General features: G+C 43.3%; 1 protein-coding gene across 1 annotated transcript in view; it reads right to left on the bottom strand.

The window, feature by feature from the left end:
• kcnk9 (potassium channel, subfamily K, member 9) overlaps positions 1 to 9,447 on the bottom strand; it is a gene marked incomplete at both ends in the record, with an annotated part of 79,634 nt that extends 70,187 nt beyond the window's left edge. Inside the window, one exon of the mRNA XM_079259142.1 lies at positions 8,859 to 9,447. Within this exon, the coding sequence (XP_079115268.1) occupies positions 8,859 to 9,447 (589 nt within the window). The remainder of the gene's footprint in view (positions 1 to 8,858) is intronic.
• Positions 9,448 to 15,288: the final 5,841 nt, after the last annotated feature.

Here is a 15,288-nt window from a genome sequence, read left to right on the forward strand (position 1 = left end):
TTCGATCCAGCATAAGTTTGTATTTCTGAGGATAACTCTGTCAGTTTTCCATCATGTCCAGAGCTCTACATACAGTTGTGCTCATATTTATTCATCCCCTTTCATTAGAGAAGGAAAGAAACAGCTGCCTGTGAAAGGAGCTGAAACTGACTAAAGTAATAATAAATAAAAAATTTCATAAAAATCATTACATTATTTTCTAATTCTGGTTCAATAGAAATTACATATTCCATCAGTCATAAAGTAATATTTAGTTGAACAATCCTTTAAAGTTTCCGCTCCAGTCAGGTGTTTTCTGTTCCTCTCAGTCAGACTTCTGCACCTGTTGACAAGTATTTTGTCCCACTGTTCAACAGAAAAGTCTCTAATTTGTCCAGGACCAATTTGTTTGTTTGTTTGTTTTTCTTTCTTCAACTCAATTAAATAAAAAAAAAAACGTTGTCTAATATAACTAAATTATATTTTTGCAAATTTTTAGTTATTGTTCCTTTTTTAAGGCTCCAGTTATTTGAGTGACTTTTGTAAATTCAGCCTTTTCTTCAATGAAAGGGGATGAATACATATGAGCACAACTGTATGTAGAGGCCATTTATGTGTTTTTGTTTTCTTTTATGAAAATTTATGGAAGTTAAAATATCATTTTAGTATATTAGGTTATATTATAAGATAGATTTTTATTTATAGTCTGTTTTTAGCTTTTTGATGAGTGTGAGAACGGTGAAGGAAGGTCATCTATGTCATGTCGGTGGCGGCGGTTTTGGGTTTTTTTTTTTTAGAAATCAGTGTCAGGCATTTTGGTGGTTTTTTGTTAACTAGAACAAATATATAATGATCCACCTTTATTCTAAATTATTGTTTGAAGAAAAATAAATTATTTCTAATTGTCTAAATCTTTTCCTTTTTTTTTTTGTACTTGGACTTTATTTGGAAGTGCTACAAGAATCCAACAGTCCACGCTGCCAACGCCTTTAAAAGGAATGTGGAAAAGCCTGGTGCTACATATACAGCATATAAAAATGTTTTGATATTTCCAGACATTTAGCAGAGATATTATTATTATTATTATTATTATTATTATTAGGCCCGAGCACCTTGGCGGTGCGAAGGCCTATTGTATTTGCAGTGTTTATTATTATTTTTATTCGGACACTTTGCGTGCTTTTTTGGAGGCCTGAACGTGCTCGAAAACTCACCAAATTTTGCGTACCCCCCCAAGGGAATACGCAAAATTTGATATTTTGAGGTGCTCCAGAATGTTTGGGTGAAACTGAACGAGAGCGCCACCTATTTTAGGTGCCCCGCCACTGCATGTCGTTAATCTTTATGAAAATTCATACACATGATCTACATGCTAGGGCGAACAAAAAATCCTCTTAATGTCATGGTGAAATGTCGACAGGAAGGCGGCCATTTTAGGTCAAAGTCAATATTTTGGCGTTTTAGCACCTCGCATTTTAACGAACTCGTCCTAGAGCTTTTATCCCACTGAGCCACAAATTGCTCAGGATGTTCAGGAGGCATGTGTGATTAAATGTTATTTCTTCTAATAGGAGACTTAGTTTACGCGAGGCGGGGCCTCAAAGTTTGATGTCTCGCCATGAAAAATTAAACAGATATAACTCCCACATAAAGCAACATTTCTGCACCAAATTTGCTAGATATGATGGCAGTCCCCTCCTACAGAGTTCTATATGTCAATATTTTGATTATGAAATAGCCACGCCCCCTGGAGGTCGAAAGTGTTGTTTTTTGCTCACACACCCATAACTCTGGCTTGGTGGACACCACATGGCCCAAATTCACTCAGGCATCACAAAACATGTTGATGAAGAGATCTGAAAAAGGACGTTGCTCTGCGCTGCACGGCGTGCCTGTGACGCCATGGCGAAGTTCCATGCGGCGGCGTGACATCATAAATCACTATAAAATTGTCTATTTTGATCTGATCACCCTAAAACTTATAGGGATTAATAAGGGATCAGTCCTGAAAAGATTATTGTGACCATTGCTGGTCTAGACCTAAGCCCCGCCCACTTACAACAGGAAGTGGTTTTTTCCACGTTTGAGGGTCATGCTTCTAAGCAAATGGTCCCAAACACTTGAGACTCCTCCAAAACATGTCAAACCCTTTCATGATGCCACAATAAAAACCTCAAGTCGCTACGCTACACGGGACATGGCGAATGGCGGTCCAACGCCATGAAACAGGAAGTACCTGTGACCAAGCCATGGAACCTTGGACCGCCACCATACTTGCCATGACTGATGACAGTAAGGCCCTGAACTAAGCCCCATTGAAACATTATGGAATAAATGGAGCATGTCTCCATAGCGCCCCCTACAAAATTTCAATCAATCAGCCCCGCCCACTACATGGACCGACATGGATAAAATTCAGCACAGTTGGAGAACCTGCCAGTACCTTCAAAAAAGTCTCTTGGACATATGGGCTAAATCCAACAGGAAGTCGGCCATGTTGAAAAGGGTGCCATTTTTGGGGTCATTTCTGTCATTTTCTTTGCCATGCATTTTGAGCATCTCCTCCCAAGAATTTTATCCAACTTTAACCCAATTGAGTCAGGATGCTCAAGAGGCATGTGTGATTAAAAGTTGTGCTATTTCTTTTAATAGGGGATATCATTTAGGAGAGGCGGGGCAGCAAAGCAGATGTGATGCAATGAAAAGGAAAACTGACATAACTCCCACAAAAATTAAACCAACCTGCACCAAATTTACTACAGATGATGCCAGTCATATCCTTCACATTTCTGTATGTCAATAATTAGATTATAAATTAGCCCCGCCCCTTGGTGACAGGAAGTGACCATTCATAAGGCCTTAACGGCCTGAAGTGCAGTCTGGCTGTACTTTAGATTGAGAGAGGCATGGGAAGGATGTTGGCAGGGGAGGGGGTGGCATTATGCCGAGCGGCGCCATGGTGCGAGGGCCCATATCACCGCTTGCAGTTTTAATTATTATTATTATTATATTAAAGAGATGACTTTTCACCCTGACTACCAGGAAAAAAAATGTGTAACTACAAATCCACTATGGAGGACATTGCTTAAACTTTTAAATATTGTGGTAAAATATAGTTATATTTATCTAAGAAATTATTTAATGTGTTTATAAGATATTCAATGAAAATAAAACGACAAAATTTCAAGTAAAAATCAGCACATAGAAAAGTATTCTGCACTTTTGCTCTTCCCAGAAAACATGCTTGTTGCAATGGAGGCCATTTTTCTTGAAGAAAGAAAGTTCACAAATCCCCCCCCCCCCCCCCCCCCCCCCCCCCCCCCACACACACACACACACAAATGAGGTACCATTTAAAAGCACTAAATGTCCTCTTTAAAGACCAAAAGGTGTGAGTTCAGTAGCATTCAGGGAGATGGAAATATTTAGGCTTCTTTCCTCTCCCAGCGACCCAGCAGGCAGCGGTAAACACACTCTACGCAGCCCTGCCGTTGCTTTTCTTCCTCTCAGCAAAGTTAGCAGGGAGACACAGCTAGCGCATGCTTTCATCTCTAATCGTCGCATTTGGTGCGATTAGTCATGAGGGGTAAACAGCATGGGCTCACAGGTCGGCCTGGACTGGGAGCTTGCAGATGGTTAATGGCAGCTCTGACATGTGCTTACGTTACGGGCACTGCTGCAGGTAAAGCAGGCAGGAGACGAGCGACGATGACCTCCTGAGCACCGACACCCACCAGAACTTGCTCCAGATGTTCGGTAGTTTGGCCTGTGATTGGTCTGACAGCGGTCAGGTTCAGCCTCCATCTGGAGACGACGGATGTTGTGATCCTCGGCTGCTGGCCTGCAGCTGTTACCATGACAACCACTTCACCTGCTGCTGTTACCGTTTCTCTGACACTCGCGCTGGAAATGTGTGTTTTCTTTTGTTTTTCCCTGGACTAACTTCACACATCCTCTCTGGCTTTAGGATCAGGCATAAGGCTTGGTTTGTTGGCCGGTTCTCATGGCTTTAGTCGCGCTACAACAGGCTGCTGCGGCGCGTCTCATGATGCGCTGAACACTTCCTTCCTTTGTTGCTCCTCATTCTCCGTCTGTTAAAATACTTTAATGATGTGTCCTTTCTTATCTTCAGCGTGTACCTCCAGCTTAGAGTTACGGTGGTGGTGAACTCCTCTGGACCGTCCTCTCCAGCTGTCTGGGACAGATGGTTGCTCTTCCAGGCTCTGGTTCTGCTGGAGGTTTTCTTTCCCGTTAAATAAAAGTTGTTGCGCCCCACTGTCGCCCACCACCCTGTCCACACTCACATCGCCGTTTCTGTCCCTTCGTTTGACTCTCGGGTAGAAACTCGCCGGAGCACTTCCGCGGTGAGACAGGACATGCAGCGTTTTCTTGTTGCAGCTGTTTTCATTTATGCAGCGCTTTTCTGTGTACGTATTATGTTTTTAGATTTCGCTCTTCTATATATTCCCAATTACATTTCTTATCCTAAATACATCTATTTTTCTATAGGAAGCACGTTCAGCAAGAAGAAGAGGCAAGAAGATGCAGTTCTTTGTTATCATCTGGTTTCCTTAGCAAATAGCTTTAAATATATTATAATAAATTAACTTTGTTTTTTATTTTTAGGTGTTTTATAACTGTCCTGAATTGGACTGAATGAAGAGCCGTGGTTTCATCAAAACTGTTTAAATGTATGGATCAAGTTTTTGTTTTTGATTTTTTTGTTTGATTGTTTTTGTTTTATGTTTTGTTTTTCTATAAAAAAAAAAAAAGAAGGCTGGAAATGAGGATCAGTCGAGGCAGATGGCTGCCCTTCCTGAGCCGGGTTCTGCGGAGGTTTTCTTCCTGTTAAAGGGGAGTTTTTTCCTTCCCACTGTCGCCGCGTGCAGCTCAGGATGGGGGATTGGATCAAAGTCATGATTTAATACAGTCAGTTGGTTTCTATTATAGGATATGTATGAATTGGCTTGAAATGATGTGTATGTAAAATGTCCTGTGACAACATTGTTGTGAAGTGGCGCTATATAAATAAAGTTGAATTGAATTGAATTCAGTTTTATCCACTTTATTAGAAGTGATTTTAATTCATCTTAAATCTGCAGCAACTAAAAGTTGAACATAACGCTGCAGCTGCTCATGATAAAACTGCTCTTATCGTTGGTGTCTCCTTTAATAATCGTGTCATTATTGGACACAAAGCTATGAATTATTGATGAAGCAAAGTTGTGTCAACACACACTGAACCAGCTAAGAACAATTTTAGGTTTGATCTTTAATCTGCTCCAGATGGAAACATGTTTTTATTTCATTTATTTAATGAGTGAAAATGAGAAACTCAGAAAGTGTGTGTTTAATAATAAAGGTGTTCATCTCAAATTTAAACTTTAAAGATCATCAGAAATGTAAAAAAAAAACAACAAAAAAAAACTGTTTCTACCTCATAAGGAGTATTTCAGCTTCTGTTTGCACATATTTCTTTATGTTTACAGTGAACATGACAAACGTGACGTTCCTGAGGCCGGCCATGTTGTCGAATGATTACTGCAAATACACACATGCAGACCTGCAGTGTGCAACGTCATGAACCTTCACACACATCTTTTTCTGGCTTGTTTTCACAGTCACACACGGTGGCTTTGAGTTTAATTAGCTTCCTCGAGCATCTCACAGTTGACACAGCTCAGATTGTTTCCTTATCTCAGTTTCATTTCACACGAAGCTCGAGGTGGGAATAATGACTGACGCGTTGCAGGAGAACAAACCGGATTTCATTATTTCTTGAAGGAAAATTTCCCTCCTTTTGCATTTCCAGGTGCGAGCGCGAGGCGGTGGATCTCAGCTGGATGTTGTGTCGGAGCAGGGCCTCCAGATTACCGTAGCAACAGGTGAAAAAGGCTCCTTCAGCCGGAGACGCGGCTGGCTGGGAAGAATATTACCTGCAAATAATTATTAGCTTTAGGCAGATCTGCCTTATGAAGTCTGGAAAGGTAAATCTTAAACACTTAAACTGATCAAACTGAGCTGAAGAAACTCTCCTGCGACTTGTCTGACTTTTTAATTTAATTGTTGCTTCTCGGAATCCCAACAGGAATCCACCTGACCAGTGTTCCCAGTAAAAGCAGCTCTGAACATGCCGTCCCCACTGAAATATGATGATTCGCCTGCGAGCCATTTCATCAAACGACCATTTTGTTCATTCTCAGCTTGTCTGCCTCTCCTGGTCTGAGCTCTAACAGACCGGCTGATCGGCTCACGTTGCAGCTCTATTTCCTGCTGCGGAAGGAGACGCGTGTGACGACGGGGTTGACTGTCGACGAGTGCAGGAGCAGGACGTGTGGGGAGAAAAAAAATCATAAATAAATGTATTTTTGAAGATGGGAGCAGATTAAAGGAAGTGAATGTTCAGTGGGAGAAATTTAATCAGCTCCTTTTTACATGTGAAGGTCACTTTTAGCAGGTCACATGACACCATCTTCACACGACGGTTTTCCACGTTAAAGTCGCCTCACATAAACCTTTCAGTCCTTCCAGCCGTAACGAAGCTCCCAGGGGATGAACATCTCTGTTAGCAGTAGTCTGTTTGCTTTTGTTGCATCTATTACAACAAAAAATGAAAAGTAAAAACACAGTTTGACATGAAAACGTCGTTTTTCCAGTAATTCCTACAGAAGTTCTGTCTGAAAATGTCCATAAATCAGGATGTTGAACGGTATTTAAAGAGTAAAGTACAGTAAAACTACAGTAAACCACAAGTTGAAAACAGAAGAAGTCGCGTTGAGACAAAATGCTGCAAAATAATAGGATCTAAAATAAGTTTTAACCCTTTAACTGCCTGTTGTGCAGTTCGATGGGACGAGGCTTTCAGTAAATATGATCTTTTGTTAAAAAAGAGAAAAAGGTGAATAAATCTGCCTGAATCATTTCTACCTCTTAGTTTGGGTTTGTTACATTTTCAGTGTTTGTTACAGTGTTTTAAATGTAAAGAATTTCCTTGTTATTACAATGTTATTAACCATCATCTCAACGTTAAACGTTATTTTATCACTGTTGTTCAAAAACAGAGAAAATTGCAAAGAAGGATTTTTCTCTCACTTTTAATGGTTAAAAAATCCAGCAGAGACCAGCAAATTTTCCATCTCTGTTGGGCAAAGTTTCATCAGAAACGGAACACTGGACGTCAAGAAAAGCTCAATTTCTGCCACATGAGATGATAACTGGACTGAAACTGTGTGACAACTGGGCTGATGGGGAGATGAACCCTCCCCACAGTCTGGGCCTCAACATTACTGGGATCATCTGGACAGAGAACCAAACAAAAGACTAAAAAATAACTTTGACAAGTGAAAACTACCTTTTAAAATGACAATAAAAATAAATAAATAGATAAATAAAAACAGAGAAAATCCTGTTGAAGCTGCTTCAGACTATGTTTTTTAAATATTGACTTCAAGGCTCATTATTGTACTGTAGGTTAGTTTATTTGTGCACATATTTCAATAAACTGTGTCAGCTTCTTCCTGGTAAGAAGCTGGGAGAATCTGCTCCCAGCGGCTCCTGGGAGCACGCAGAAGGAGCCACTCCAAGCTTTTTATGTCGCTACTTTTCCAGAATGAACTAAAAGTCCATTTTTTTAGGCAGGTTTTAGAAAATAAGATGTTTTTTTTGGACCTGAAGTGTGGAAGTGAAAGCTGCATCCTGCAGGAAAAACATGACATCACACCTGTCCTGTCAGGCTATTAAATAACCTCCCCCGACACACACACACACACACACACACACACACCAGATCACATGCAGATCGTGCATCAACACCATGGGAAAGCTGCCTATGTTGGAGGGAAATCAGCTGTTCTGCTGTCAGACAGCCTGTTTCCTGCAGGAGACGCAGCCTGCTGCGGTGAACGTCTTCAGACGACATGAGGAAAGATTCGCCGCTGTAGCCTGGAAACAGCAGCAGGTCCAGCTTCCCCGCGCTGGACGCTCCTCCCTGTTAAGGGTTGCTTGGCAAACAGGACAGAGGACCACAGGCATGGTGCATTAGTACCCCCCCCTCCTCCTCCTCTTCCCAGGCTGAAAGTCATAATCCTAAACAAACAGGGTGTGTGTGTGTGTGTGTGTGTGTGTGTGTGTGTGTGTGTGTGTGTGTGTGTGTGTGTGACCTGTCACATGACACAAACTTCTCTCATTAGATTTGTGGGTTTTGTTTGCTTTTCATGCTCTGGTTATGAACATAGAGACTGAAATGCAACATTTATGCTGCAGAAGCATCATTGTGATGTAATATTTACAGAAAAATAAATCTATTTTCACTTTGTTTGTTTGTTTGTTTTTGCAGCTTTTTAAAGTCAGACTTGTTGTGTTTAGTTTCACCAAAAACAAACAAAAAAAATCATCTCAATCTGAATCATTTCTAACCTAAAGCTGCTCCATCACCAGGACGGAGAGCAGCTGGGCTGCTGACTGGAGGAGCTGTCCTTTCAGCACCAGCAGCTTCCAGCGAGCACGCGCCTCTCTGGCGGCCGTCCTGGTGCACGCGGGCGGTGACGCGCCGTCCATCAGCTGCTTTACGGGATTTCACGACTGCTTTTGAGCCCATTTTCACCTGTAATCGTGATGTTTAGAAGCATGAACGTAAATAATCTGTCAGGGTGTGGAAGTCAGCTGCAGACTGAGAGCTGCAACATGTTGCTTCCAAACTTTCCCTGCAGACTTCCAGTCTGAAGCTTTCTGGCGCCACAAACTACCCAGTCCCCCCCCCCCCCCCCCCCCCCCCCCCCCCCCCCCCCCCCCCCCCCCACACACACACACACACACACCAGAATGATAATAAACTGCACTGGGAAGGATTTTGTGAGCTCTGACCCACCAGGCAGACTTACCTATGGTGGTTATCACCGTGATGGCAAAGTAAAAGGAGCCGGCGAATTTCCACTGCACCCCGGCTCTGTGGGGCTCTGCCTCCATGATGATGCTCTCCAGCTTGCGGTAGTCATCCTCACTGATGTTATATTTCCCCTGGAGACGTTTCTCCTCGGCTTCCAGCTGCTCCTTCTCGCGCATCTCGAAGTCGGACTCCAGGGCGTCGAAGACCGCGGCCCCCACCAGCAGGTATGTAAACGTGCAGACGATCAGGGATAAAGTCCGCACGTTTTGCCGCTTCATGGCCAACAGGAACCGGCGGCCGAGGGGTTCATGTCCCCTCGGATTCCCCGGGAAGGCGCAACAAGCGTGGTGGAAGCCGCGCGGGCGGCGCGTGAAGGCGGAGGCGCAGAAAGCTGCGCTCTGGGGACCGGAGTCACAGTGGAAGTCTCCCACCTTGTACTGATCCTGCAGACAGATCCCCAAATCCTGATCCTGGTTGGCGGATAAACACAAGAGACTGCTGGATCGCCTGGACCAGGAGCCCTGCAGCCGAGAGACCCTGCGCAAGACCTGCCCAAACCAAGTCCTCCCTGTGCGCAGTGCCATCAACAAGCTGCTTCCAAGCTCGCCTGTTGGTCTTTTCTCCCCCCCCCCCCCCCCCCCCCCCCCCCCCAAAACCAGCTGGAAGAGAAGGAACAGGCTGAATAAATCAGCACTGAGAGGAAGATTTAAAGAATAAAAATCCTTTTTCTTTCTGTGAAGCTCCTCCTGAACTTTGTGTTGCGGATCAAAATGTCCCCCAGCAGGACATGTCCCCGCGAGTTTCAGCTGGAAAGCAACCTGTTCACTGCAGTCTCATCAACATTCAGGATTCAGGCTATTTTTAGAAGCCATTTTCCAAAAACAGCAAAGAAAGAGGGGGAGGGAGGGGGAGGGAAGGGAAGGGGGAGATAAATCAATTTACTGTCAGTGGAATCCGCGAATCTTCTCCTCCAACATCCAGCATCCTCTTCAGAGATGTGCTGAGTCGTCCAGAAGATGTGGAGGAGGAGGAGGGGGGGGGATTTATGGGTCTCCAGGAAGAATAAAATCAGGATTTATTTGGTTTTTTCTCCTGAACTTTGTTCCAGCAGGAAGAAAAAACCCCAACAGGTTCCGGAACAACTTTCCTCCTCAGGCTGAAAGCAAACTTTACAGCTGGACAGAAAAGGCTGACGTGACGGATCACGGCGCGCGCAGCAGTCTGCAGTGGCGCACGTGCTCCGTGGCGCACATCCAAGCTGCTGGTTCCGGTCGGATCATCAAGACCAGCTGATTAATGAGGACAAAACCACGGAGTCCTGGTCCTGTTTCTTATTTATCCACGAGTGTCACGAGCTCCAGGCTCCACTCTGGATGCGTGGACACTCCTCACAGAGAGCAGTGGGCGTTGCTCCTCCTGTCTGTGTTTTCCTTTTTCCAAGTGTCACGATTCACGCGCGGGTTCTGGCCTGATCCCTGCGACCCCCCCCCCCCCCCCCCCCCCCCCCCCCCCACCTCCGCTCCCACGGCGACCACTCCCACCCACCACACGTGGGGAAAGCTTGGACTTTAAACTGGGAGGTTTTTTATTGGCCATTTCAACCACGCGCGTGTCCGTGCGCTGTCCACGGTGCTGGAAACCCGACCGCTACTTGTTTAAACAGGTTCAGAGGAACATTTTCAGGTCCTTGAACGCACCACGTGAAACAAAGTGAAGGAACATGTTTCAGTCTTTGCAGTTTCTGGTCACTTCCACCAGGCTGGGCGCGTGCGCGCGCGCATGACTCAATCTCTCTGTGTGAGGCACCAGGTGAGACTTTATCAAATCATTTTAATTAGTTATTGTTCATTTGGTTTGACATCTTGTAAGGACTAATAAAATCCTGTTTCTGGAGGATTTTACTGGAAAATATAATAATAATAAAAAAAAATCAAACTTCAGCTCATTTTCTCATCTGCTGCTAAATTAACAAGATTTTTGTTCCACTTTCTGCTTCGGATGTTTGTTGTTGCTTTGCAGGTGCAGATAATATCAATGCACAACAGAAAGCTGAGGAAATGGATCCACAGAAGCTCCACAGTGGGTGAAAAAGGAAAGCGAGATGACATCAGAAAGAGTCAGGAAGAAACAGCTGATTGTAAAAGTTGCATTTTCCCCAAGCAGAGACGGGTCTGATGACTGGAGAAGACGTGGATCAGGGGAAGCAGAACTGCAGGATGGAGCGTCGGTTGTCCTCACTGGTGGAAGACTCAGCAGGCAGGACTGTCGACATAAACCCATAAATCTTACAGACCTTCATCACTCCTCTGCATCAAACAGACGCCGATGCACCTCAGTACCATCATACATGCTGGATCCTCACCAGCAACGTTCCTGTCCAACCATCTCAGCCACTGGTTGGTCTGCTGGTGGAAGAACCTTCCAGAAAGCTTCACTCTGATGTCTTTTATTTTACAAAGCTGCTGCTTTTCATCGTCATGTTGTTTCTGGAGACACTGATGATGTTATGTTTCCTTCATTTTGCAGTAAAATGAAGCTTCAAACGCATAAAAACACAGATTTAAGCTGAGAAACTGCATAACTTTTAATCAAAATGGTGTCTGTAAACAACATATATAAACACATCGTCATCATACGAGAGAGAGATTATTAGAAGTTATAAATGAGTATAAAATAATATAATGAAGGTTTTCTGGTTTTTATGTCAAACTTTTTACACAAGTTTTATAATAAGAAAAAAAATTGACATTTTGGGTTGAGAAACAAAATAAAAAATAAATGTACACTGCAAAAACTGAAATCTAAGATTAAAAATCTTAAATTGAGTCCACATGTGCTTTTTTTTTTTTTTTAAAGTAAGATAATTCTTAGTTTTTATGCCAGAGAATTTCTGTTTTAAGAATATTTTTACTTGTTTTGTTAAGTCTTGAAAAGCCAAATTTGATCTTATTTTAAGCAACATTTACCTCATTTTTGTATGATTTTTTTCTTGTTTTTTAAGGCTGACTTTTTGCAGTGAAGGGATAAAAAAATGGAGCTATTTAAGACATGACTCTAAATTCTACACTGACTGATGCAAACATCTTCATTTTGCAGAGAAACAGACAGAATATGTCAAACGTCTCCTCCCTTCCTGCATTCTGCAGCTACGTACTGAAACACACCAACCAGTCGGTTCTTTTCTCCTCCACACATCTGTACATTTCATTTACTGACCTCTGCTTTAGACTGACCTGGTATTATATCAGGATGACCAAAGAAACATGTTGTTTCCATATAATCCTGGCAGTGAGGCTTGATAATGACTTATTTTATGTTGTCCTTCTATAATCTGACCTTCTTTTATTTTCAAAATGTCTAAAATATTGCTGGAAATAAACAAACTGCTTTACAAAATGACCAGAACAGGAAAAGTTAAAGCTTTTATGAAGCAGAGCATCAGTGATGTCAGCTGCACCCGTTTAATAGTTTCTTAATGCATCAACATCATTTCTTCTTCTGTGAGGCTTTTAAAGACTTTACCACAAAGCACTTTTCTTTTCTCCTTATGACTAACTTAATAATGAAGTGCTGCTGAATAAGCAGCGTTTCCAGGAGAATGCACAGGAAGAAGCATGAAGTCTGAGTGAGTTGGGTGCTGACACATCCACCATGTTGCTGCCTAAACGGCGCCCCAGACGAGCTGAAACTGTTCTGGTAACAATTAGCATCTGGATCTGCAGTCGCTCTATATTTAGCTCCACGTTCTCATCTCTCCAGCTCCTGCTCAGCCCACCCACACAACTCCTAACGCAGCTCTGGAGAAGCGCCAACTGTAAAGATCAACAACTGTACAGGTAAATCTCCACGGTAACGGCACCGAACAAACAGCGGAGCATCTGTGCTCATCGTGCAAAGACGAAGACGTCTTCTCTGAAGAGATTCAACCTTTTAACAGCCAGAAGTCATGAACGAAAGAAGATGGACATGTCCCGCTGCTTCCTGATTGGCTGGAAGCAGGACGTTTGTCTGTCTGGTCGCACGTGACCGAGCTGAAGCCACCAGCAGCTGAAGTCAGGAAGAACGTTGCTGCATTGTAAATAATTTAAAAGCAAGAACATTTCAAAAGGTTTCTGTTGCACTAATATAACTGAGTTTTAGCACATCAGAAATATACGAAATAAAGCTTTTTTACAAACTGGAGTTAATGTGAGACAAATGGTTTCTACATTTTATTCGTTATTTCTGACTTTTTAATGAGAATTACTTTTTTTTTTATTTCCTCATTTGTTTTTATTTCAAGTCATTTTGATATTATTTAATGTTTTGTTGTATATATAATATCAACTCTCATGAAACATGTATTATTGATCCAAAATGTCCACACAGATTAAAATGAGAAAAAAATAAAACAGTTTCTTCATTTTATTCGCAGTGATGTTTTCTAATGTCATAAAATTCAGGTTATTTTTCTAAACAAACATTTTCCAAAAACAAACTGAATGTTCAGGAAAGTTTGGGATTAAATTAAATTCAACATTGACAAAGTTTCTGTAGATCTTGTGATGACGAGGCGTCATGGCCCGGGCGGTCTTGACCTTCCTGGCATCCGGTGTCCCGGTCGCCGGTGTAAACGTTCGCTGAAGGTCGGAGAGACCGCATCTTTTTTTTTTTTTTTTTTTTTCCTGTCTTATCCAGCATTTAGGCAGCAGAATGATGTTCTGGATGCCGTGTTCTGCTAAGCAAATTTAATTTACCAAGGGGAGCTTTGTAAATATAATGATCCCCTTGATATTCTGGATTCTTGTTTAACTTTCTATTTATTTTGTATAATTATTTGTTTTACAGAGTTATGATAATTCTGCTGGACCGGACCGGAGAGGACAGAAGAGAGACAGAAAGAGAACCAAAGAAAAAAAAAAGAAAACAGAGAAATGACCTCATAGAGAGCAAGAGAGAGAGAGAGAAACATACATATGCATGTGCATATGCATACACACACATATATACCCACACAAGCCAACCACAGAGTCACGTTTCCCCTGCAGGAGGACAAAGCCAACAACTGTCAGGAGCACCAGAAACTAAAAAGTTAAATCAGAAACACAGAAAGAAAACTTCCTGCTGTTAGTAAATAAACCTGCAGACGACTCAGTGACTGTGTCACATGCAGAACATACAGAGTGGAACGTGTTCAGAGAAGAGTGATCATGCCAATAAGACTCCGCCCACATAAAGGCAAGAAGCAGGCCAGGAGAACCGTGAGACCCGGGCAACCGGCAGCCGTTCCCAAGCACAGACCCCAACCGCCCCACTCTGAAGCCAACCACGCACCCACCCAGGAGGTGGCGGAGAGGGGTCCCCCACCCAGCCAGAGTCCCCCGCAGTCAGGGGGAAGAGGCCTCAGCGGGTCCAGACTGGCAAAGGCCAGCCCCGCCTGGGACCAGTCGCCCAGAGCAGAGAGAACGCAGACCCCAGGGTACTAGAACCATGTACTTCACCACCATGTGGTGGATTCTCTGTAAAGAACTTTACAGAAAACTAATCAGTTTTTATCCTCATTCCTTCTGCCAAAATAATCTTTTTCTCATATTGTTACAAACACAATAAAACGTTGCTGAAACCACCCAGAGAAGGAAGACATGCGCCAGCTTCCAGACCAAACCCTGATCAGGGCGTGTTTTTCCTGACAAGGTTGATCAAGAGTCAACAATTTTCCTGTCATGACTGCCGTGGTTGTGTCTCTGAGTCCTAGGTGGAGCGGAGCCGGACTGGGTCCAGCGGGTGCCCCCCATCAGGACCGTCCTTCTTAAGGACCCACAGGAGCTCCAGACTCAGCCAGATTTTCCAGCTCTTGTGGTCGTTCAGCCTCCTCCTGCACATTACCACCATTAACACGAAACACTTTATTTCCCTGCTCACCCCACCACCGGCTCAGGACCACCACTCACAGCTAGAAGCCCCCCCTTCCCCATCTTCTGCTTAAACATAGATCCCCGTCTGTGTGTCTTTAACCCAAACATCAGTCTAAAAACGTGAAAGATGAGAAAGATCTGAGGATAAACATTTGGCTTGACGCTGACGTGAGGAAACAATGTCGAAGGGATCCAACTGGACCAGGAGCACCCCCACCAAGCACCAGGGGATCACCATGGAAACCGCCCAAAACTGGGCAGGTAGGAGTCCACACCACAGGCGTGTGTTGGCTTCCACACACTGCAGTATGAAATCCCACCAGTCACCCGAAGCAGGACGATCTCCACACCATCAACCCCACCAACCCAGCAGGCGCAGCTCCTGGTGTGGAGGATCCCGATGAGGAAAACAGTGGAAAGTAAGACAAAGATGTAAATAAGCCTAAAAACTATAAGAAAAATTAAAAACAACAGAAATAAGCATAAGAAAAGAAACACATATGAGTATAAATAAGCATTAAAGCTTTAAAA

This window comes from Telmatherina bonti (assembly GCF_933228915.1).
Source record: "Telmatherina bonti genome assembly, chromosome: 19".
Taxonomy (NCBI): domain Eukaryota; kingdom Metazoa; phylum Chordata; class Actinopteri; order Atheriniformes; family Telmatherinidae; genus Telmatherina; species Telmatherina bonti.